This window comes from Rhinatrema bivittatum, chromosome 7 (genome assembly GCF_901001135.1).
Source record: "Rhinatrema bivittatum chromosome 7, aRhiBiv1.1, whole genome shotgun sequence".
In the NCBI taxonomy this organism is placed as follows: domain Eukaryota; kingdom Metazoa; phylum Chordata; class Amphibia; order Gymnophiona; family Rhinatrematidae; genus Rhinatrema; species Rhinatrema bivittatum.
Window position 1 is genome coordinate 54,844,738 of NC_042621.1, and position 26,383 is coordinate 54,871,120.

The 26,383-nt window shown below is 46.1% G+C and overlaps 1 protein-coding gene across 6 annotated transcripts in view; it reads right to left on the reverse strand.

Moving 5' to 3' along the window:
* Positions 1 to 26,383, reverse strand: part of TDRD12 (tudor domain containing 12) — a 387,684-nt gene that overhangs the window by 154,820 nt on the left and 206,481 nt on the right. For all 6 annotated transcript variants that reach the window (XM_029608411.1, XM_029608406.1, XM_029608409.1 and 3 more), the window contains 2 exons: positions 23,151 to 23,279; positions 6,837 to 6,954 (listed from right to left, as the gene is read on the reverse strand). In XM_029608411.1, coding sequence (XP_029464271.1) covers positions 6,837 to 6,954; positions 23,151 to 23,279 — 247 coding nt within the window. The remainder of the gene's footprint in view (positions 1 to 6,836; positions 6,955 to 23,150; positions 23,280 to 26,383) is intronic.

A 26,383-nucleotide genomic window follows, 5' to 3' on the forward strand; every position in this document is an offset into this window, starting at 1 on the left:
ATTGTTTTTGAGATTGTTTCTTTTATGGGAATCACGATCTGTACATCGTCTGCGAACAGGAAGTGTTTCAGGCTTAATTTTGTAAGAAGTTGACATAGTGGTAACAGGTAGACATTAAAGAGCATGGGTGAAAGTGATGAACCTTGCGGCACTCCTCTGTTAGAAGGGTGGTATTGGGATTCTTTATTGTGGATTTGACTCTATATCCTCTGTTTTCTAGGAATGTTTGAACCAGTTTAGTGTAGCACCTGTCAATCCAATGTTTGCCAGTTGTTTTAGAAGGAGGGCGTGATTGACAGTGTCGAAGGCCGCCGAGAAGTCTAGGAGTATAAGTAAAAATGTTTGGCCTTTATCAATTCCAGAAATGAGGTAGTCCGTGAGAGAGAGTAGTAGTGTTTCGGTGCTTGCGGCTTTGCGAAAACCATATTGGTTTTGGGGACAGAATACTGTGGTCCTCTAGGTAGTTGGATAGTTGGGTGTTTACCAATTTTTCCATGATTTTAGCTATGAATGGGAGGTTGGAAATAGGGCGGAAGTTGTTGGGATCACATGCGTTTAGATTTGGTTTTTTTTAGCAGAGGCTTGATTGAGGCAGTTTTTAGGTCATCTGGGTAGATTCCGTGTGATAGGGAGCAGTTTATGATTTCTGCCAGGGTTTTTGCTATAGTGTCAGGGATGAGAAGAAGCATTTTAGAAGGGATTTGATCAAATGGGTGTGATGACGGTTTCATTCTCTTAACACCGAATGTATCTCTGTGATTGTAATGGGTTCGAAGGCGTTTAGCTGTATGTCTTTGTTTTGGGGGAGATATGAGTTGTCTGGAGCAGTAGTGTTTGTAATCAGCTGATTAAGGAGATCAGATATTTTTTTGTTGAAATGAAGAGCCAGTTCATCTGCCTTAGTCTGGGCTAACTCGGGTGGGATATCTGGAATGACAGGTTTAGTGAGGCTGGAAACGAAGGCGAATAAAGCTTTTGAGTCAAAGATGAGATGATGAACCTTCCTGGCATAATAGTCTCTTTTGGTTTTCAGCATGCTACTTTTGTATAGATGGAGTGAGCGTTTGTAGTCAGATAGTGAGGCCGGTGAAGGGGCTATGCGCCATTTTCTTTCTTTCTTTCTGCCGAAGTAGTTGTTTGAGCTTTCGCAGTTGCATCATTAAACCAGGGTTGTCTTTTGGATGCATTAGACGACCTTATTTGGTTGTCAGTGGGCAGAGAGTGTTTGCTATAGATTTTGTTATTTTGGACCAGGATTGAAGGGCAGAGTTGGGGCGTAGAGACATCGATGAGTGGTAGATCTGAGGTTAGGAGGTTGCTGAGGTGTTCCGAGGTGCAAGGTTTTCTGTATAGGAAAGAGGGTCTTGAGTTAAGATTGGAGTCTGATCTTGGTAAAGAAAAAGCTGGTGGAGATTAGCGAATGGTCAGACCATGGGACTTTTTTGCAATTTGGTTGTTTTGTAAGGGAAATACCAGAGTTTGTAAAGAAGAGATCGAGCGTGTGGCCTGCTCTGTGGGTGGGTTTGTTGATTTGTTGTTTGAAACCCCATCGCTGACATTGCGGTGAGGAAAGCTTCACAGTTTGTTGAAAGGGGGACTTTGTCAACATGTAAGTTGAAGTCGCCCAGGATTATAGCAGGGGAGTCAAGATTGAGATGTAAAGTTATGGTTTCGATAATAGGTGAGGCATCTGACTCTAGTAATCCTGGAGGGGCATAGACTAGAAGGATTTGGAGATGTTCTGATTTGAACAATCCTAGTTCTAGTTTGGTAGCTGTACTGATGTGGTGGTGTGTGAACCTTAAGGATTTTTTTGCAGCTAAGAAGATACCCCCTCCTCTTTTTTTTTGTCTAGGGATGGAGAAGAAATCGTAAGTCTGTGTTGGTAGTTGGTTAATGAGGGTTATATCGGTGGATTTGAGCCATGTTTCTGTTATGGCGCAAAAGTCTGGGGTTGTGTCCTGCAGTATGTCGTTGAGTATCAGAGTTTTGTTGGTGAGCGATTGCGTGTTGAAAAGGATGATGGTGAATAGAGTGAGACCTAAGAATTGTGTAGTGGGGGAGATCATGATTGGGATGAGTGATTTGTAGTTGCGTGGGCGGTAGTGCATAGTTGGAAAAGGTTGGATCGGTGCGGGATGAGTGCTGCTGGAGGCTGAATGCGTGCTGCTGGAGGCTGAATGAGTGCTGCTGGAGATTGGATGTGCTGTTGGAGGCTGAATGAGTGCTGCTGGAGATTGGATGTGCTGCTGGAGATTGGATGTGCTGCTGGTGATAGGATGAGTGCTGCTGGTGATAGGATGAGTGCTGCTGGAGGCTGAATGAGTACTGCTGGAGACTGGATGAGTGCTGCTGGAGACTGGATGAGTGCTGCTGGAGACTGGATGAGTACTGCTGGAGACTGGATGAGTACTGCTGGAGACTGGATGAGTGCTGCTGGAGGCTGAATGAGTACTGCTGGAGGCTGGATGAGTACTGCTGGAGGCTGGATGAGTACTGCTGGAGGCTGGATGAGTACTGCTGGAGATTGGATGAGTGCTGAATGAGTACTGCTGGATATTGGATGAGTGCTGTTGGAGGCTGAATGAGTGCTGCTGGAGCTTGGATGTGCTGCTGGAGATTGGATGTGCTGCTGGTGATAGGATGAGTGCTGCTGGAGATTGGGTGTGCTGCTGGAGATTGGATGAGTGCTGCTGGAGGCTGAATGAGTACTGCTGGAGACTGGATGAGTGCTGCTGGAGACTGGATGAGTGCTGCTGGAGATTGGAAGAGTGCTGCTGGAGACTGGATGAGTGCTGCTGGAGATTGGATGTGCTGCTGTGTGTTCAGCTGGAGGTTGAATGGGTGGAAGAGTGGTCGCTGAATGAAAGGATGAGGTGGGTAACGGCCCAGGCTCAGGGACGCTCCAAGGGGCGCGCTAAGGGGCAGGCCCCTTAGGTCGCGCTCCTTCGGGCGCGTGACGCCTCTGAGATGCGCCGGAGTTTAAAGGGGGCAGTAGCTGCCCTCTGATAGGCCTGCTGCCTGCTTAGGGAATACAGAATGCTGCCATTAGCGTAATGTTTGGTTTGCAATGGGGCACTAATATATCCCCTTTTATGAAGGACTTGCATTGGCTTCCCATTGCTTCACGTCTTAATTTTAAGCTCTTGACTTTGGTCCATAAAGCCATTTATTTTGAGGACTTTTGCTTAGGGGAAAAAAAACCTGGTATGTTCCTACACATGCTCTTTGGTCTGCAACCCAAGGGCTATTAATGACTCCTTCCATAGGTACTTATCTACAAGAGACAAGGAAAAGGGTTTTTTGTATTGACCAGTGGAATTCTTTACTATTAGACCTTCAAAATGAGTGGAATTATTTGAGCTTTTGGAAGAAATTAAAAGCTATACTTTTTTCTCAGGTATTCTCTGAACTGTTAGTAGGTATTTGAAGATGTATGTTTTAATTTGATAATTGTATACTGTATTAATTGTAAATGAATGCTTCAATATTATTTTGTGTTAAATTTTAATTGTGTATGTTTTATGTGATCTGCACTGAACACTATGGGGCGGATTTTAAGAGCCCTGCTTGCCTAAATCCGCCCAAATCCGGGCGGATTTAGGCGAGCAGGGCCCTGCGCGCCGGTGAGCCTATTTTACATAGGCTCACCGGCGCGCACAGACCCCGGGACTCGCGTAAGTCCCGGGGTTCTCCGAGGGGGGCGTGTCGGAGACGTGTCTGGGGCGGGCCCGAACCGCGCGGCGTTTAGCGGGCGTGCCGGGAGCATTTCGGGGGCGGACCCGGAGGCGTGGTTACGGCCCGGGGGCGTGGCCGCGCCCTCCGGACCCGCCCCCAGGTCGCATCCCGGCGCGCGGGGATTTACGCCTCCCAGAGGGAGGCGTAAATCCCCCGACAAAGGTAAGGGGGGGGCTTAGACAGGGCCGGGTGGGTGGGTTAGGTAGGGGAAGGGAGGGGAAGGTGAGGGGAGGGCAAAAGGAAGTTCCCTCCGAGGCCGCTCCGATTTCGGAGCGGCCTTGGAGGGAACGGGGGTAGGCTGCGCGGCTCGGCGCGCGCCGATCCAGGATTTTAGTGGATACGCGCGGCTCCGCGCGTATCTACTAAAATCCAGCGTACTTTTGTTTGCGCCTGGAGCGCAAACAAAAGTAGGCCTATTCGCGGAGTATGAAAATCCGCCCCTATGGATATTGCAAAATATAAGATTTAATAAATAAAATACAATTTTCTATAACAGGCTCCGACTGTACAGTCTATGGAAGAGTAGATGGAATATTTTTCACATAATTATGGATACATTCTATCCACATTTTCTAAATGAATGGATGGTATTCTAACTGAAGCTGTTGATGTGACAGACACGAGATATCCAACATCAAGATCAGCACTGGAGGATTAGATTAAAAAAAAAAAAAGTCTGGAGAGAGTTTTCTCTTCCTTACCACCAACAGCTGTCGGTGCTGACCTTCACTGAAACAGATAATGCAGACTGATACCTGGATGATTTTCGTAAAGATATGAGAAGTCATATTCAATGCTGAGGACAATTTGGCACAGTGACACTTGGATGTTGACAGCACTGAATGAGATGATGAAGAGTTGTGGCCACAGAGCTTAGAGGACTGACTTGTTTCTTAGGTACTGGCCCTCCCAATCTTTTTGGTTCCCTCTGGATAATTTAAATTTAAGCTTTCTGAAAGGGAGTGCTCGAGGAGATATCCTAACATGAGGGGCACAATTTGCCATTCTATGGTCTGGACTGAGGCATCGCAAGCAAAACTCGAAGTTTTTATTATGAGTTTTTGCCTCTACGACCAACTTCATTTCAAATTCTCTCTTCACCTGTCTTATCAATGTTTTACAATTAACTTGACAATGCTTGTGCTTTTTCCTATATTCTTCAGATGGATCCTTCTTCCAATTTTTCAAGGATTTTTTTTTGGCTAAAATAGCCTCTTTCACCTCACCTTTTAACCATGCCAGTAATCATTTTGCTTTCCTTTCACCTTTAACATGTGGAATACATCTGGACTGCACGTCTAAGATTGTATTTTTAAAAAATGTGCATGCTTGTGAACACTTTTAACCTTTGCAGCTGCACATTTCAGTTTTTTAGTAACTATTTTCCTCATTTTGTCAAAGTTTCTATTTTGAAAATTTAGAGTTAGAGTTGTAGATTTACTTATTGTCCCCCTTCCAGTTATTAGTTCAAATATGATCATGTTATGATCACTATTGCCAAGTGGCCCAACCACAATTACCTCTCTCACCAAATCCTGCATTCCACTAAGAATTAAATCTACAATAGCTCCCTCTCTCGTTGGTTCCTGAACCAATTGCTCCATGAAGCAGTCATTTATTACATCCAGGAACTTTATGTTTCTAGCAAGTCCTGATGTAACATTTAGCCAGTCAATATTGGAGTAATTGAAATCTCCCATTATTACTGCACTGCCAAACTGGTTAGCTTCCCTTTCTCTTAGCATTTCATCATCTGACTATACTCTTACCCAACACACATGGGATTTCTACCCATATAGATTCTTCTGAGCATTTAGTCTCTTGTATGATCTTTATCCTGTTGGACTCTATACCCTCCTGGACATAAAGGGCCGGATTTTAATAGCTACGCACAGGCATAGATTTGCGCACGCAACCTGGCACGTAGAAAAATCTATGCCCGATTTTATAACGTGCGCGCGCAGCCGCGCACGTTATAAAATCCGGGGTCGGCGCGCGCAAGGGGGTGCACAATTGTGCATCTTGCGCGCCGAGCCCTAGGGGAGCCCTGATGGCTTTTCCCAGTTCCCTCCCATCTTCCCCTCCCTTCCTCTATCCTATCTAACCTGCCCCCCAGCCCTACCTAAATCATCCCCCCTACCTTTATTGTGTTATTTACACCTGCCGGCTGCTGGCAAGCAATTACCTGTCACGGCCGCTGTGCAGGACGCCTCGGTCCTGCCCCCGGACCGGTGCCCCACCCACGCCCCCACCCCCTTCCCGCCCCTTTTTCAAAGTCCCGGAACATACACGCATCCTGGGGCTTGCATGCGTCGCCGGGCCTATGCAAAATAGGCTCGGTGCACGCAGGGCTTTTAAAATCTGCCCCCTGGTGCCACACCCCCATCAAGTTGACCTCCCTATCACTGTGATATAAAGTTCAATTTCCAAACAGTTTCTATTAACCACAACACAATAAACTAGAGAAAAAGAGAATAAACTAAAATTAAAAACAAAATAGGAATGTAAAAAAAACCCAGCACAATATGAAAAAAAATACTAGGCAGGTAAAAAAAAAAAAGACAGTTTAGAGAAGTAGGCTATGTTGTTTATGTTGATGTGTTAGCATATCTTTTGCTATATTGTAATTTATTGTATAATGTATTACATTTGTTGTCGTGTGCTTAGGGTATTGTTTGCAAAAGAAGCGGATTAGAAATTTAACAAATAAACCAATACAGCCGGGAGAAGATATGCTCCTTCTACCAGAATGGTCCAGTACTCTTTTTCCCCACAGCTCAGGATTTTCATTAATGGTGGGTAAAATCATGCCTTGCTAGTTGATGTTTCTACATATTCACTTTAATTACTACTTTTCAAGAGAAATGTGAAAAAGCTACATTTTGAATCATGTTCTATAATCATACAAAAACATTTTCCCTATATATTTTTTATTTTTTTAACTCTAGTATCACACATCAAAAACCTGACACAAATTCAAAATGACAAATATTAGAAACCATAATGGACTTTGTTATGATTTTATTTCATCTTTAATAAAACTGATGAAAATATCAGTCAGAAAGCAGGAATTCAACTAAGCATCACACTGCACTTACCTAAGACTACGCAAGTACCAGAACTGCATTTTTTCTCCCACTGCTCTAACACATGGTTTAAGTGAAAATGAAGCTTGGCATGCATTTTCAAGCAGTATACGGAATTACTTGCCACCACCTAAAGCAAAGACAGTGAAAAATTTCTTTCAAGACAGGTTTTTACATAAAACAGATTTCAGAAAAATGGTTTACTACTACTGTTTCAACCCATAAAAAAAATAACACTTTTGTAGCAATATAATATTTTGTATACAAAGGCAACAATAATATAATTGTTTATGCCCTTTTATATTAACATGTTATATTTGCCTTGTAACTGTTTCTTATTGTTATTAATGCCCATTGTGATTGTTCCTTTCCTGTCCTGCTTTTCTTTGGTTCGTTGTATCCCCTCTCCGACGCCCTGTTTATTGTAATTTTCCTTTCTGTAGTTCGCTGTAAACAGATATGATGTCTCCACTAATATCGGTATAGAAGTCTCTTTAAATAAATAAATAAATAAATAAATAAAGGAAACTAGCCTTATTTTTAAAATTTACCAACAGAAGATGATCAGTGGTATAGAAAAGTGTAAGTGCCTCCTGCAAATTTGGGGAGAAAGGCTCCTAATTTATTCTCTCCTACACATTGCCTTCCCCTTTCATTGTCTGTTACCATCTCTTCCCTGAAAAAGGAGCTGGCTGAAGTTAAAGCTGAATTAGCTTCAATAAAGAAAGTATCATCCACTTTACATTATTCAAGAATTAATTCCCCATTACCAAAGAAAAACCAAAAGTTAAGGAAAAAGATTTACAGTGGGCTCAGGTAGGATAAGACCTGTGACCCACAGACACTCGTTCTTGACAGCTGTGCAGCATGACAAAGATCTGGTTGAAGACATCCAAAAGATGGGAAAGAAGGGAGAAGTGGTGATCATTGGAGACTTTAAATCTGCCGGATGTAGACTGGAGAATCCGTTCTGCAGAATCTAAAAATAGTAGAGAAATAGTGGATGCCCTGCAAGGGGCTTTGTTCAAACAAATGGTAATGGAACCCACGAGAGAGGGAGCTATATTCGATTTAGTGCTCACTAATGGAGATAATGTCTCTGATGTCCAGGTGGGCGCCCACCTCAGCACCAGTGATCATCAAACGGTATATGATTTCATATCACTAATAGGATACGGAGAAGAAGCACGAAGACCCGAGTTTTGCAGTTCAAAAACAGACTGATGAAATGGGGAAGTACCTGGAGGAAGAACTAGAAGGCTGGGAGAACAAGAGAGATGTGGAACAACAGTGGACCAAACTAAAAGGAGCAAATTACCAAGGCAACTAATCTATATGTTAGAAAAGAAAAAGAAAAATGAAACCTATCTGGTTCTCAAAGGAGGTAGCTGACAAAATAAAAGCTAAAACAACAGTGTTCAAGAAATATAAAGGATCCCAAAGGGAGGAGCACAAAGAGAAATACCTGGTAGAACTGAGGGAGACAAAGAAAGTAATCAAGACGGCAAAAAGTCAAGCAGGATTGCCAAAGAGGTAAAGAGAGGTGACAAAACATTTTTCAGATACATCAGAGAAAGGAGAAAAGTTCAAAGTGGTATAGTGAAATTGAAAGGTGAAAAGGATCAATGTGTGGAGAGAGACGAAGAAATGGCAGAAATATTAAACAAATACTTTAGTTCGGTGTTCACTAAAGAGGACCCTGGAGAAGGACCGTCGCTGGTTAACAAGAAACTGGAGGGGAGTGGAGTAGATGTAACTCCATTTACAATAGAGAATGTATGGGAAGAGCTGGGGAAACTGAAAGTGGAAAAGCCATGGGGCCTGATGAGATTGATCCCAGGATACAGAGGGAGCTCAGAGATGTGCTGGCGGGTCCGTTGTGTGACCTGTTCAATAGATCCCTAGAAACGGAAGTGGTGCAGAGTGATTGGAGAAGAGCGGTGGTGGTTCCGCTTCACAAGAGTGGGAGCAGAGAGGAGGCTGGTAACTACAGACCAGTTAGCCTAACCTCGGTGGTGGAAAAAGTAATGGAGTCGCTGCTGAAAGAAAGAATAGTGAACTATCTACAGTTGGTAGACTTGCTGGACCAGAGGCAGCATGGATTCACCAGGGGAAGATGATGTCAGAAAAATCTGATTGACTTTTTTGACTGGGTGACTAGGGAATTGGACAGAGGAAGAGCGCTCGATGTCATCTACTTGGATTTCAGCAAAGCTTTTGATACAGTCCCGCACAGGAGGCTGGTGAATAAAATGAGAAGCTTAGGAGTGAGTGCCGAGGTGGTGGCGTGGACTGCAAACTGGATGACGGACAGAAGACAATGTGTGATGGTAAATGGAACTTACTCTGAAGAGAGAGCGGTGTTAAGCGGAGTGCCGCAAGGATCAGTGTTGGGACCGGTCCTGTTCAATATCTATACCGTAACTCCGCCTCACTTGACACCATAGAACTCACCACACCTAAGGAAATTGAGACTATCCTTAAAAAATCCAAGCCTGCATCCCATCCTTCCGATACTATACCAACCAAAAACCTCATCTCCATCCCCAACACCATTGCTGCACCCCTAGCCGACCTAATTAACTGCTCCCTTTCCTCAGGTTCCATCCCCGACCCCCTTAAACATGCCATAGTCAAACCACTGCTCAAGAAGACCCCAAAGACCCAACTAACTACCGCCCCATCTCCAATCTCCCTTTCATCTCTAAAATCATGGAGAAGGTAGTTAATACACAGCTCATAGCATTCCTTGAGGACTACAACATACTCCATGCAGCACAGTTTGGCTTTCGTAAAAATTTAAGTACCGAAACCCTCCTCCTATCCCTCACAGACTTCCTCCTCACTGGCCTCGACCAAGGTCAAAACTTTCTTATTGCCTTCCTCGACATCTCCGCTGCCTTCGACACGATAAGCCATGACCTCCTCATTGCCCGCCTAACCGACATCGGCATCTCTGGCACTGCACTTCTATGGTTCAAATCCTATCTTACTAACAGATGTTTCACTGTCAAATTTGGCCAATCAGAATCCTCACGTTTCTCCCTCTCCCAAGGTGTACCACAAGGCTCTTCCCTCTCCTCCACGCTATTTAACATATACCTCCTCCCCCTCTGTCATCACCTAACTGATCTAGGACTCAAATTGGAGAGATTACTTACCTGATAATCTTGTTTTCCTTAGTGTAGGCAGATGGACTCAGAACGAATGAGTATAGTGTGCTCGTGCTAGCAGTTGGAGACGGATCTGACGTCAGCACGCAGTACATATACCCCTGCAGGAAGTGCAGAAGCTCAGTAATCTTCCTTGCAAAAGCATTATGTATATATATGTGTGACTGACTGATTGATTAACTGAACATGATTAACCTGACAGATTGACAGTAGCTGGAGACCGCCAGTGTTCTCAACCGGAAGGCGTCGACACCTGGCAGGGTGGATGCCCTATGTAAGGAAACATGGCTTACCTTGAAACGGTGAATCCCCATATATAATCAGCAGCCGGGCGGGATGCTGAGTCCATATGCCTACACTAAGGAAAATGAGATTATCAGGTAAGTAACCTCTCCATTTCCAAGCGTGTAGCAGATGGACTCAGAATGAATGGGATGTACAAAAGATACTCCTGGACTGGGTGGGAGGCTGCCCGAGGTCCGTTTAGGATTGCCCTTGCAAATGCTGTGTCCTCCCTGGCCTGGACGTCCAGACGGTAGAATCTGGAGAAGGTATGGATGGAGGACCACGTTGCCGCTCTACATATCTCTGCAGGCGACAGCATCCTAGTTTCTGCCCAGGAGGCTGCTTGTGCTCTGGTAGCGTGAGCCTTGACTCGTAGAGGTGGTGGTTTTCCCGCTTCTACGTAGGCCGCCTTGATAACTTCTTTGATCCAGTGAACAATAGTCGCCAATGAGGCCGCTTCTCCTTGCCTCTTCCCACTGTGAAGGACGAACAGGTGGTCCGTCTTTCGTACTATTTCCGACATTTCCAGGTATCTGGACAGCAGCCTGCCGATGTCGAGATGACGCAGTATTCGACCTGCTTCCGATTTCTTCAACCTTGCCATGGTTGGCAAGGATATGGTTTGGTTGAGGTGGAAGTGTGAGACTACTTTGGGTAAGAAGGAAAGAACCGTGCGAAGGTGGATAGCCCCTGGGGTGATTCTGAGAAACGGATCGCGGCAGGACAGCGCTTGTAGCTCTGAGATGAGGCGTGCTGAGCATTCGGCCAGCAAGAACACCATCTTCAAGGTTAACAAACGGAGGGACAGGCCTCGGAGGGGTCTGAAGGTGGGTCCCGCTAGGAATTCCAAAACTAGGTTGAGGTTCCACAGGGGCACTGGCCATTTCAGTGGCAGGCGAAATTGTTTGACTCCTTTCAGGAAACGTGAAACGTCTGGGTGTGTGGCAATGCTGTTGCAGTCACACCTGGGGCCGTAGCAGGATAGCGCTGCCACTTGAACATTGATTGAATCGAGGGACAGACCCTTCTGAAGCCCATCTTGCAGGAAATCCAAAATGATGGGGATTTTAGCGGCATGTGGATTGGTGCTGCGAGTTTCGCACCAGGCTTCAAATACTCTCCAGATCCTTATATAAGTTAGTGATGTGGAGAACTTGCGTGCTCGGAGGATTGTATCTATTACCGACCCCGAGTATCCCCTTTTCTTCAGTCGAGCCCTCTCAATGGCCAGACCGTAAAAGAGAATAGAGCTGGATCCTCGTGGAGGATGGGACCTTGTCGCAGCAGGTCCCTGTGAGGGGGCAGGGGTAGAGGATGCCCTGCCAGTAGTCTTCTCATGTCTGCGTACCAGGCTCTTCTTGGCCAGTCCGGGGCCACCAGAAGAACTAGGCCTCTGTGCCGCTGAATCTTGTGTATAATGGCGCTCAGCAGGGGCCGTAGGGGAAAGGCATATAGCAGGATCCCCTGAGGCCATGGCTGCACCAGGGCGTCGATCCCGTGGGATAGAGGATCTCGCCTGCGACTGAAGTATCTGGGTACTTGAGCGTTGGACCTGTCTGCTAGTAGGTCCATGCCCGGAGTCCCCCACTGATCCACAATCATCTGGAAGGCCGTGGATGTCAGCTGCCATTCCCCCGGGTTTAGGCTTTCTCTGCTGAGGAAGTCTGCCGTGGTGTTGTCCTTCCTGGCGATGTGGACGGCAGAGATGTCCTGGAGATTTGCTTCCGCCCAAGCCATCAGGGGGGCTATTTCTAAGGATACCTGTCGGCTTCTGGTTCCACTCTGTCGGTTGATGTATGCCACCGTGGTGGCATTGTCCGACATCACTCTGACTGCTCTGTTTCGAAGTCTGTGGGCAAATTGCAGGCAGGCTAACCTGACTGCCCGTGCCTCTAGTCGGTTGATGTTCCACCCAGACTCTTCTCTGTTCCACCGCCCTTGGGCGGTTAGCTCTTCGCAGTGTGCTCCCCAGCCGCTCAGGCTGGCATCTGTAGTGAGCAGGGTCCAGGTTGGGGAGGACGTTTTTGACCCCCGGCTTGTGTGGCTGGGCTGCAGCCACCACCGTAACTGATTCCGTACTCTGGCCGGTAGAGGTAGATGCACGGTGTAGTTCTGTAACCGTGGGCTCCACCGAGATAGGAGGGCGCGCTGTAACGGTCTCATTTGAGCCCGTGCCCATGGTACCACTTCCAGAGTAGACGCCATTAGGCCGAGGACCTGTAGGTAATCCCAAGCTGTGGGCCGGGTGGTGCTCAGCAGAGTCTGTAAACGATTCCGGAGTTTTGATCTCCTCTTGGAGGTCAGGCTGACTGTCTCCCTGGGTGTCGAATCGGAGTCCTAGGTATTCCAGCGACTGTGAAGGCTGTAGGGAACTCTTGTGTTGACTACCCATCCTAGGCTTTCCAGAAGAGATATAACTCTGTTGGTTGCCCGGTGGCTCTCCTCCAGTGACTTTGCCCTGATCAGCCAATCGTCTAAGTAGGGATGGACGAGAATTCCTTCCTTCCTGAGTGACGCCGCCACCACTACTATTACCTTGGTAAAGGTCCGCGGCGCGGTGGCTAACCCGAAGGGTAAAGCCCGGAACTGAAAGTGTTGTTTCAGGACTTTGAAGCGTAAGTAGCGCTGGTGATCCCGATGGATTGGGATATGCAAGTAGGCCTCTGACAGGTCCAGGGATGTGAGATACTCCCCTGGCTGTATTGCACTTCGGACTGACCGCAGAGTTTCCATGCGAAATCCTGGGACCCTTAAGTGCCGGTTGACTGACCTGAGGTCCAAGACGGGTCTGAAGGTGCCCCCCCCTTCTTGGGTACGATGAAATAAATGGAGTAATGCCCAGACTTTATCTCCCATGCAGGCACTGGGATTATGGCTTTTAGGGACAGGAGCCTCCACAAGGTAGCTTCCAGTGCCGCCCTCTTGAGGGGTGGACAAGGAGATTCCACAAACTTGTCCGGAGGGGGATGAAGGAAGTCCAGGTAATACCCTTCTCGGATGATGGCGAGGACCCACTGGTCCGAAGTAATCTCGACCCATCTGCCATAGAATGGGTTAGCCTGCCCCCTATGGCTTCTTTCCCCAGATGGGTCAGCTGATTCCCATTGTGGGGTGCGGCCGGGACCCGAACCCGAGCCAGTTCCCCTCTTGTTGTGCCTGGTCCGAAAAGACTGGTTCCTGGTCTGAGAACGAGGTGCTTGGTAGCTAGTCCTGTAGGGGTTGAAGCGTTGAGAGCTTCTACCTCTGGATGGCCTAGGAAAAGGGCGCTGGTTCCTCCTTGACTTGTCTTCTGGTAGACGGGGTAATAGAGAGACGCCCCATTTGTTAGCCAGTTTCTCGAGGTCGCTGCCGAACAGGAGGGATCCCTTAAAGGGCATTCTTGTAAGGCGCGTCTTGGAGGAGGAGGAGTCGGCCGACCAATTTCGTAGCCAGAGCTGTCTCCTGGCTGCCACTGATGACGACACTCCCTTGGCTGCCGTACGAACTAAGTCGGAGGCAGCGTCAGTGAGGAACGAGAGAGCTGATTCCATTTCTTCTCCCAGTGTGTTGTTTCTGGCTTGTGATAATCAGGAACGCGTCACCACGGTGCAGGTGGTCGCGATTCGTAGGGACATGGCTGCCACCTCGAAGGCTTGTTTCAGAATGGCGTCCATGCGCCAGTCATGTGCTTCCTTGAGGGCCGCCCCTCCCTCCACTGGAATGGTGATGCGCTTCACAATTGCGCAAACTATGGCATCTACCTTGGGGCACGCCAGCAGCTCCTTGGTTGCCGGGTCCAGGGGGTACATGCTAGACAAGGCCCGACCCCCTTTGAATGAGGTCTCCGGCGCATTCCACTCCAGATCGATTAGCTGCTGTGCTGCTCGAAGGAGGGGAAAATGGTGAGCTGTTTGATGAAGGCCCTCTAGCAGGGGATTCATTCTAGGTTCCCCTGGGGTGTCTTGGCCCGGGATAGCCATCTCCGACAGGCATTGAGAGACCAGGTCTGGGAGATCCTCCTTAAGAAAGAAGCGTCTCATGTTTCGATACGGCTCTATCCCCGAGGGAAGTTCTCCCTGCTCGGGGAGCTCGCCTTCTTCCTCAGAGCAATCTGAATCCCCATAAGTGGGGCTTCCGGGTGGCGGGTGGCCGTGCCTAGGTGTAGAGGGTCCAGGGGCAGGGTCATCCGGTACGTATGGGTCCGTTCGGGGATCAGACTGAATTTTGACAAAGGCGTGAACCCCTTGAATAATTCCACCCAGGAGAGCGAAGCAGGTTCTAGCCTTAGGGGCACCAGGTCTCTAGGGTTCCCCGGCTGCTCACCTCAGCCTGCTAGGTACGGGGTGTTCCCTGAGGAACTGGCAATTAATCTGGGCTGGGACCGGCCCTGGCCTGGAACTCCCAGGGCCTCCTCACATTGGGCACATAGGGAGTCTGCTTCCTCGCTCTGTGTGGCGCTGAAGTGGCATGCTGAGCAGAGGCCTAGAACTCTTATGCCTGATTCTGGAGGTGCCGGCTCTGTGGACGCATGGGCTCTCATACACTCCATCGCGTCTGTTATCTCTATGCGCCGGTGCGCTCCCAGCCGAAAGTATGCGCCTTTTAATATGCGCGAAAGATGTGCGCCCATCAACGTGCGCCCAAACAATATAATATGCGCCCAATTACTTTCAGGCGCCTAACATACGCGCCCGTTGCCTGTGCGCTTAGTCTGGTCTGAACACTAGATCGAGGCGACGAACCAGGGCAGATGGCGACGGCGAGCAGGCAGGCAAAATGGCGGGCTTCCACGTAGGCAGACCCCACTAATCCTCGCTCTTCGGAGACCAGCAAAAGTAAAGATGTACGCCTTACCTGATCTTCGGTGCTTCCCGGCTGCGACCTGGACGGTCTCCGGCTGCGGGGGGAGAGGGTGATTACAGTCACCGCCGCGCTCGAGGAAGTGCACCCGCTGCCTCTAAGCCGCGCCCGAACTCGTCTCACTCGGGGACCAAGTCCTCACCACGAACGGATCGGGACCGAGGCTGCCTCTATGCCGCGCCCGAGCCCTTCTCACTCGGGGGTTAGGTCCCCGCCGCGATTCGGCCACCGGACCGAGGCTTTTACCTCAGAGGGACCACGGAAATCATCTCGGGAAACTCAACTGGGGAAGGGACCCGAGGGTATCACCGCAGGAGTGCGGGGCTCGTCTTCAGGTAGGATTCTTCTATGAATTTAATCGTTAGAATTTGGAAGAACGCTCAGCGAGCATGAGGTAGCTCCAAACTGCTTTGGAGACGGAAATTACTGAGCTTCTGCACTTCCTGCAGGGGTATATGTATTACGTGCTGACGTCAGATCCGTCTCCAACTGCTAGCACGAGCACACTATACCCATTCGTTCTGAGTCTATCTGCTACATGCTAGGAAATAGTTTATGGACTTCTCCAAACCTTTTTTAAACCCAGCTGCACTAACTGCCTTAACCACATCACCTGACAATGAATTTCAGAACTTAATTGTGCATTGAGTGAAAAATAATTTTCTCTGATTTGTTTTAAATGTGCTACTTGCTAACTTCATGGATTGCCCACTAGTCCTTGTATTATTTGAATGAGTAAATAGTTTCAAATTTACCCATTCAAATCTTTTCATGATTTTGTAGACCTCTATCATATCCCTCCTCAGCTGTCTCTTCTCCAAGCTGAACAGCTCTAACTTCTTTAGCCTTTCCTCATAAGAGCTACATACAGAATATTTCTGTTCATTTGGCCTAACCAGGCCTTAGCTTCCAGCACCAGAAGCTTGTCCACCATCTGCTGGAGACAGAGAATTCTGGCAGGCTGGTGTCAGCACAGAGATATATAAGCACTAAATGACGTATGACATCCAAGGAATGCAAAAGGCAATACTCAACTTCATCTCCTTCTCTGTCCAAGGCAGGCAGGGAAATGGATTGATTGAAATGAAACTCTGAAACCACATTGGTCAAAAAGGAGGGCACAATCCAAAGTTAATCACACCCAGGAAAGAGCCTGCAGTTCAGAGACCCGACATACTGAACAGATTGCTACCAGAAAAACTGCCTTCAAGTTAAGCAGCCACAAGGAAAGAGAACACAGCAGTTGAAAAGTCGGACTTGCCAAGAACTTGAGGACCAAATTAAGGTCCAACAGAAGCACCAGAAGATACAATGGGGGGCAAAGATGCTCAACTCCCTGCAACAAATGGGACATGTCCGGATGGGAAGACAAAGGCCCTTCATTGTCTTTCTCCCATAACAAGCCACGGCTGCAACGTGAACCTTCAAGGTGTTAAGGGCCAAATCCGTAAGCAAGCCACCCTGTAAAAATTCCAAAAATCAAAGGAATATCCACCTTGAGCTGTTAAGTAACTCGCTCAGAACACCAGACCTCAAAGACCCTCCCAAACTCTAACATAGGCTAGACAAGTGAGTGATACACTGTTTTTCACAAAGTGTGTAATTTTATTTTGTTTTATTGGAGGCAATTACTGTAGTTTATGTTTATATGGACTTTATACATGTTTAAGTAATGATAGTGCTTGTGTGTCATCAAGAAAACTACAATCTGAAAAAAAAAAAAGAAGTAAAACATTTCTGGGCCTGAAGTAGAGTGGAAATTACAGCAGGTGAATAAACCTGCTTCAACAACTAAGCGCTTTCAATGGCCAAACCATAAGACAGAATTGACCAGATCCTCGTGTAGAATGGGTCCCTGATGTAACAGATCCGACTGAGGGGACTGTCCACCAGAAGTCTCTGGAGATTGGCATACCACAGACCCCAAGCCCAATCTAGAGCCACTAAAAAGACTGTGTTGGATTGACTTGCAATCTTCTGGACTAGCCTGCCTATCAAAGGCCAGGGCAGAAATGCATACTGAAGGGCACAGCATGGCCACTCCCGAATGAGGGCGTCTATGCCCATCGCATTTGGGCCTGCCTGTGACTGAAGAAGCATGGAGCTTTCGCGTTGTTGAAGGTCACCAACAGGTCTGGATCTGGTAGGCTGCAGTCTACCAGGAGCTGAAAGACCTCACTCGCCAGCTCCCATTCTCCTAGGTCCAAGTTTCTCCTGCTGAGGAAATAGGCTTTGATATTGTCCTTTCCAGTAATGTGAGAGGCGGATATGCTTAGGAGATGTGCTCATGGTGCGGGTGGAGCAGCATCTATCTCCTCCAACATCTGCTGACTCTTAGTTCCACCCTGATGATTGATATAAGCCACCGTTGTTGCACTATCAGTCATAATCCGAACCACCTGAGCCTCTAGCCACTCAGTGAACCGCAGGCATGCTAACCAAACCGCATATGCCTCCAGTCTGTTAATGCTCCACTGCCGCACTGTTGTATTCCAGCGCCCTTGTACCACCGACTCCTGACAGTGAGCTTCCCCAGCCCTGGAGCCTCACATCTATTGTGAGTACCAACCAATCCAGCATCTTCAGGGAAATTCCCTTCATGAGATGATCTGGCTGAGACCGGCAGAAGGGACAGGACCTCTGGGAAGAACCTCCCCTATAAAGCCAAAAACTTGACCTCTGGCAATCGGGGAACCTGGGTCTCTTCCCATTTACTTGCCACTTTTTACAATTCACTGCCAAACAAAAACAAGCCCTTGAAGGGCAGCTTGGTAATATTGGACTTTAAAATATTATCCGCTGACCAGTGGCACATCCACAGCTGCCGCCTAGCTGCAATAACCGAAGCAGCACTTCTGGCAGCTTTGCAAACCAAGTCTCAACCCACATCAGCTAAGAAGGCAGCTCCCGATTCTACCATAGGTCCAAGATCAGACATGGTGCTACCAGATTCTTGACAAAGCCAAGGTAGCCCAAGCTACCAAGGTGCAACAAGAAGCAATTTGTAAGTTCATTGCCACCACCCTCAAAGGCTTGCTTTAGGATAGCCTCAATCCTTCTATCCTGAGTATCCATCAGTGCCACACCTCCCTCTACTGGGATGGTGACACTTGACAGAACAAACCAAGGTATCCACCTTAGGGTAATGCAACTGCTATCTGGCCTGCAGATTCAAGGGGTATAAACCTGCCAAGATGTGTCCCCTTTTAAAGAATGCCTCTGGCGCACTCCATTCCAGATCAATCAATTCCTGGATTGCATCCAGGAGGAGAAAGAAACCGAGTTCAATATGTTATCTGTTATATGTAAGGGCAATGCCCAAAGTTTTGTTTCACTGTGAACAGATACGATATGCGAACAGATATCGGTATATAAGAAATGTTAAATAAATAAATAAATAAATAAATAAATAAAGAAGCCTTGTGTAGGGTGACCAAAATAGGATCATTCTTCTGCACCCCTAAGGAGTCAGTCCCAATCACTCCGAGGGTCTTCAAGGTCTGAGATCAAGCTCGGCAATTCATCTCTATGAAATAAATGAAGAAGAATTCTATATGGCTCTAAATCTGGGGGAATGTCCCCTCCTTACCAGAAGAGCCACCACCATCATCAGTATCATCTTGATCCACCTGCATTCTAGCCTTATCGGACTGCACTGCGCCACAGCGCTTGACTGTAGAAACAGGCAGCTGAGCACTTGGAGCACATGGACCTACCTTAATAGGTATTGCCAATTCAGAAGACTGGCTTTGTAGAAGTGTCTGCAATCCCTGGAAGGATTCCACCCAGGAAAAGGAGGACAGGTTCATTTCAGGCCCCATAGGCCCAAACCTGATGTCCTGACAGCTAGTGTCCCCTAATGACTCGGCCCGTGGATCTATCAAAGAAGGGGACACACCCATCGTGTCGCCCTTAGACCTGTAGACCAAAGAGATGGACCATCACCGGCAAAATCAGAAGAAGGTAAATCTCTCCAAGCATCCAGATAGTACTGACACAGACAAAGAAAGTTCTGGCTGAATGACCCTTATGTGGCATGCAGCCCAAATAGCTAAATGCTTAGGTTTCTTCACTGTAGGCACCATGGTTGTAAGCATACAGACTGGCAAAGGCTTGCACCTAGAGTACCCACGCCTATAAGCCATCCTAAAATGGATGCACAAAAAATGTGTGTTCAAGCACACATGCCTAGGCTGCTCGTCCAACTAGACACCCAAACTTGGCGCCCAGTACAGACACTAAGGAAAACGCCTAAGATGTGCATCCAGAAGGAAGAATGCCCAAATGGGATGCACAGGCAAAAACAGATGCACAAATGGTCATGCAGGCACATGTCAACAGCCTGCAGCAAAAAACATGCAAAATTACCTAGCGGCCTACCACATGTCAAAAGGGGAGAACCCCTGGGAACGGGGCCTAGCCAAAAGACTGCTCAACACACCATGCCTGTACTACCTTCTCACCTCACAGAACTCCCCAGAGACGTGAGTGGGACTGCTGAACGCAGAGGGAACAGATCCTTTCTCCTGCTTTCATCTTTTCGCTGTTTTGTTTTGTTTTTTTAATTTAAAAACTTTTACCTAAGCTCACCCACCCTGGCTGAGAAGAGGGCTAAAGCCTTCACTGCCGAGCCTCTCTTGGCCTTCAACTGTTAATTAAAATTTAGGACCACACCGCTTAAGGATACTGGACTGAAGGCACTCTGAGGGAGGGACCACACTATCACCTCAGGAGGCAAGCAGTACTATATAGAAGTCTCGTCTTTCCAATATCTCCTTTCAAACTTTTCTTCTTTTTTACATAAGAACATAAGATATGCCACACTGGTCAGACCAAGGGTCCATCAAGCCCAGTAACCCGTTTCCAATTGTGGCCAATCCAAGTCACAAGTACCTGGCAAGTACCTAAACATTAAGAACATAAGAACATAAGAAATTGCCATGCTGGGTCAAGCCCAGCATCCTGTTTCCAACAGAGGCCAAAACCAGGCCACAAAAACCTGGCAAATACCCAAACACTAAGAAGATCCCATGCTACTGATGCAATTAATAGCAGTGGCTATTCCCTAAGTAAAATTGATTAATAGTCATTAATGGACTTCTCCTCCAAGAACTTATCCAAACCTTTTTTGAACCCAGCTACACTAACTGCACTAACCACATCCTCTGGCAACAAATTCCAGAACTTAACTATGTGCTGAGTGAAAAAGAATTTTCTTCGATTTGTTTTAAATGAGCTACTTGCTAACTTCATGGAGTGCACCCTGGTCCTTCTATTATCTGAGAAAGTAAATAACCGATTTACATTAACTTGTTAAAGTCCTTTCATGATTTTGTAGACTTCTATCATATCCCCCCCCCCCCCCCTCAGTCGTCTCTTCTCCAAACTGCACAATCCTAACTTCTTTAGCCTTTCCTCATAGGGCAGCCGTTCCATGCCCCTTATTTTGGTTTCTCTTCTCTGCACTTTCTCCAGTGCGGCTATATCCTTTTTACAATGTGTCGACCAGAATTGCACACAGTATTCAAGATGTGGTCTCACCATGGAGCGATACAGAAGCATTATGACATCCTCCGTTTTATTTGTCATTCCCTTCCTAATAATTCCTAACATTGTTTGCTTTTTTGATCGCCAATTTCAATGTATTATCCACTATGACGCCTAGATCTCTTTCCTGGGTGGTAACTCCTAAGATATAACCTAAAATTGTGTAACTACAGCAAGGGTTATTTTTCCCTGATATGCATCACTTTGCACTTGTCCACGTTAAATTTCATCTGTCATGTGGAAGCCCAATTTTCCAGTCTTGCAAGGTCCTTCTGCAATTCATCATAATCCGCTTGAGATTTAACTACTCTGCATAACTTAGTGTCATCCGCAAATCTGATCACCTCACTCGTCTTACCCATCAGATCATTTATAAATATATTAAAGAGCACTGGTCCAAGTACAAATCCCTGAGGCACTCCACTGTTTACCCTTTTCCACTGAAAAAATTGACCATTTAATCCTACTCTGTGTCTTTGTCTTTTAATCAACTTGCAATCCACAGGTAATCCCCACAAAGGGAAATGCATGGCCACCATCTGCTGGAGATAGAGAATACTGGCGAGCTGATGTCAGAGCAGGACTATATGGCCATGACCTCAGCTTTTGCTCCATTTCCATATGCTGGCAGAGGTGCATAATCCCACATGTGGGGACTGACCTGCCCGAACGCTGAGGAAACCAAGATGCTGCATCTTTAACAGTCAGGACTGCACCATGGATGGCAAAATGATTCCTTCTATTATGACCTCATAATACTATGAAAAAGAGAACAGAAATGAAAGGGGGCATGTATACAATATGAAAGGTGCAGCCAACTGAAAATTATCACTCAGTTAATGTCACACAGCTACCTCACCCAGTATTTACTAGCTGTTCAGGAATCAAACTCCAGAGAGATATGCATCCAAGTTGGTGATTTAAAAAAAAAAAAGGTGACAAAATTGAGAAAACGTTTAAAAATAAATGACTGAGGAACTAGCATGGAAGTAAGTTCTTCACTAAGAAAGAAAACAAACTGATGGTTGGAGAAGACAGATTATGGAAGGTAAGCAGTGTTAAGTCTTCAGTCTAGAAAAGCTGCTTAGGGCAGAATGTGACAGATTATATGACCCATCAGTGTGAATTCACAGGCAACACTTACCTGTGGAGAAGTGATAAAGCACAATAAAAATATATTATTCTTTAGAATATGACCTATATTAGATTGTATTCAACACTTAGTAAAATGGATGTAACACTGTTTCATCCATTTCACTAAAGCACCCTAGAAAGAAATCACCCATGTCAACATTTTTGGAAATGAGTATAATGTAGCTTATTGCAAACAAGGCTACTGAACAAACTCTTGAGGATTTCTAAATTAAACTTGTGCATGAATACAGTGACCGTGGCAGGTAGTTGAGGGTACAGTGTAAGCATACATAGCTGCCAATTATTCAAAAAGCTACAGCTAAAAATATTAGAGGTAATTTTCAAAGGAGTTACACATGTAAATGTAACATACTATTGTAGCAATTTTCAAAAGCCCATTTACATGCTTAAAGTGCACTTGAACATGTAAAATCTATGGCATATATTGTAGCAATTTTTAAAAGCCCACTTACATGGGTAAAGAGCATTTACACGAGCAAAACCCAGTTTTAAGTGTTTAAATCCTTTTGAAAATTACCCTTATGTTTAAGTAGATGGTACGGTACAATTTTTTTTTTGTCTAGAATTGAATATAGTAATGTGCTGCTCATCGGCCTTTCAAGAATTTATACACCCAGATTGCAACGTCTACAAAATTCAGCTGCTCACTTGACAATGGGTTGCGGAAAGCGGCAAACAATAATTAGTTAAAATACATTGGTTGCCAGTGGAATGCAAGGTTTGGTTTAAGATTCTTTGCTTGGCATTTAAGTTGTTGCGCTGGGATGGGCCTGGGTACCTGGGAGACTGGGTGCATTGGTCCCATCCAAGTCATACATTAGTCTTCACAGAGTCAGACTTGAGAAACCCCCTCTAAAAAGTATAAGGTGGGTCATTACGAAGTAGAGGGATTTTACATGTGTTCTATGTTTTTGGAACAAATGACCCCTGCAGGCTTGGATAGCTACTGCTTATAAATCGTTTAAGAAGCTGGTAAAGAATCTTTACCAGCTTCTTAAACGATTTAGATATATTTTTTCAGGAAGCTTTTCATGGAATAGGCTAGGTTTCCTGGCAGCTGGTTAGGGGGGAAGGTAGCTGGCTGATGGAAGATTGTGATGGGATTATGTTGGCGAAATGGTGTATATCTTGATGTTTACTGTATATTTAATATGTAACCTATCTTTATGACTGCATATTCCATGTGTTTTATAATTTATTATATATAATTTTAATATTATTTGCTGTTCCTCACCTAAAACATGTTTGATATGGTAGGTTTTAAATATAATAAAATCAAAAGTAACCATTCCCCAAATCTTCCCAACAATTACTACTTTATACCTACTTTATGAATCACTTCTGTTTCTTCCACAGAATTGGTGAAAATCAGTATTTTTTCTGCATCAGTAGATGTAAAATCAAGTATCCTGATTAATTTAGAAGGTTTCGCACAGTGCAAACAGAGGCGCACCACCTAACACAAAAAGAAATATAACTAGGTAATATATATACCATATAGATTCAGAAGAAAGAATTTCTAAGCATGTCATTATGGGTCAAGCCTGACTTTTCCTAACCAACATACACTCAACATCATCATTTTTACTGTTTTTAAATGGATAACTTTTCAGTCCCTGTAACATATAAAAACTTAGAATAAAAGCAACTGGAAAGAACATGCAACAGTGCAGAACATGCATCATGCATCAGTGCAGACCTCTGCGGAGATGTATTTGGAAAACCTGATGTCCTGAATAGTGTCACTTCCAGTGTCTGAATATTAACATAGGTAAACAGCACAAAAACAATGTGAATTCTGACTGCAGGAAAAAGAAAGCAGAGTTCCTTACATGGTAACAGGTGTTCTCCAAGGACAGCATGATATCAGTCATCACACATGGGTGACATCATCAGACTGAGTCCGGCACGGAAAACTTATATCAAAGTTTCTAGAACTTTGAGTGAGCTTCATTGAGCATGCTCCAGCATGCATATCACGTGTCCATGTGGGGTCCCCTTCAGTCTTATAATATAGAATTCAAGAGAACATAATAATAATAAAGAAACAACCCAAGTAGTGGAAACCCAACTCTGTAGGGTAGCAGGCAGGTTTCGTGAAGACGAACACCCTGCTGACCTCAGAGAACACTTGTTACATGTAAGCAACTCTTGCTTTCTCAGAGGACAAGCAGGATGGCAGTCCTCACACATGTGTGAATCCCTAGCTACAGGCTGTCCCCAACATAAAAGGGGACCAATAGAACTTTAAAATAAGTGCCAATAGGACAGCAACTAGTTTTGTTGGTAACGGAGGGAGCACAGCCTGAACACAGATGACTCTCGGTGTTGCGACCGTCGCTGCTCGACATCCTCACTCCGCCCTCTTTACCCTGTGGCGACTCCCTCTGGGTCTAATGGACAGCTGGCTGCCACGGCGTCTCCATGCAGACTCCCTCCGGCGTCCCCGAACCGGCTCGACGTTGCAGATCTGCTATGTTGCCTGAAGACCTAGGGCGTGCGCGCGCACTCTGATTGAAATACCGGCAAGAGCGTGAACCTCAGGGACGTCCCCCTGAGATGACGTCATCCGCTTCCAATATTTAAAGGTCTCTATTTCACTATCTAACTGAGTTAGCAAGGGGTTGGGTATGGGAATGTGTCTCGCTACCTATGGACTACTCCCCCCAAGCTACTCTGCCTCCTCGGACTTACCAGAGGTACCCGCTCCTCGGGGGCCTCGCTCTTTTTCTTTACTTTCAGATTACAGATAGGAACCGGTACTTGCTCCTCGAGGGCCCATGTTCCTGGACACTCTGAAGATTCTCTACTGCTTGGAAGCTATCGCTGCTACAAACAATTGTGAGTTACCATCACTCTCTCAGAGCTTTCCCTGGAACCAGGTACTCGCTCCTCGAGGGCCTAAACCTTTCTAGCTCCTGAGCTTCCTTGAGACCTTATGTGAGTTTTGTTATCTAGTTCTGTTCATGAACTCTGCCTACTCACTTTCTACAGTTTCTCAACAGCTCAGCCATCCTGGATCGCTGTTCCAGTACCTGAGGGACTACAGCCCTGCCGGGCATATCAGCTCACTACGGCCACCTCTGGTGGTTTCAAAAACCTGTTTAATAAAAGAACTAATATGTGTGTCTCCATACTCAAGCCTAGCCGGTGGTCCCTCTCGGGATAGCCTCCCAGGGGCGTGGTCATCTGTCACCGGCCCAGGGATCCACCCACAACTATATCAGATTCATTATAGATTGCTACTCCTTAGCAAGACGATATCTGAGACACTACAAGATTGCTGACTCCTCCTTCTTTAGGAGCCTATAAGAACAGATTGCTACTCCGCAGTCTAACTAACAGCAGATTTATTACAGATTGCTAACTCCTATCTGATTGCTCCTCCCATCAGATAGTGGAATACTACAGATTGCTAACTCCTCACGGAGAACACATCACTCGGTGGGAACAGAGTTAGGTTCTACACCTCAAACAAGTTCTGAAGAACAGACTGGCCAAAATAGCTGTCGCATCAGTCATCCCCCTCCAAACAATAATGTGATGTGAATGTGTGGAGAGAATTCCATGTTGCAGCTCTGCACATCTCCTCCATAGGAACTGCTCGCAGGTGGGCCACCGATGCTGCCATGGCTCTGACAGAATGAACTTTGATATGGTCCCCAAGATGAAATGCTGCCTGAGCATAAGAGGAGGAGATGCAGTCTGCTAGCCAATTAGAAAACATCTATTAGGCAATGGTAATACCCAACTTATTTCTATCAAAAGAAACCAAAAGTTGGGTGAATTGTCTTTGGGCTTCAGTCCGCTCCAGAAAGATGGCTAAAGCTCTTTTGCAGTCCAAACTGTGCAAGGCTTGTTCACCTTGGTGCAAATGGGGCCTGGGAAAGAACATAAGAACATAAATTGCCATGCTGGGTCAGACCAAGGATCCATCAAGCCCAGCATCCTGTTTCCAACAGAGGCCAAACCAGGCCACAAGAACCTGGCAATTACCCAAACATCTAGAAGATTGCATCAGTGCTACTGATGCACTGATGCAACTAATAGCAGTGGCTATTCCCTAAGTAAACTTGATTAATAGCAGTTAATGGACTTCTCTTCCAAGAACTTATCCAAACCTTTTTTGAACCCAGCTACACTAACTGCTCTAACCACATCCTCTGGCAACAAATTCCAGAGATTTATTGTGCGTTGAGTGAAAAATAATTTTCTCCGATTAATCTTAAATGTGCTACTTGCTAACTTCATGGAATGCCCCCTAGTCCTTCTATTATTCGAAAGTGTAAAAAACCGAGTCACATCTACTCGTTCAAGACCTCTCATGATCTTAAAGACCTCTATTATATCCCCCCTCAGCCGTCTCTTCTCCAAGCTGAAAAGCCCTAACCTCTTCAGCCTTTCCTCATAGGGGAGCTGTTCCATGCCCTTTATCATTTTGGTTGCCCTTCTCTGTACCTTCTCCATTGCAACTATATCTTTTTTGAGATATGGCGACCAGAATTGTACACAGTATTCAAGGTGTGGTCTCACCATGGAGCGATATAGAGGCATTATGAC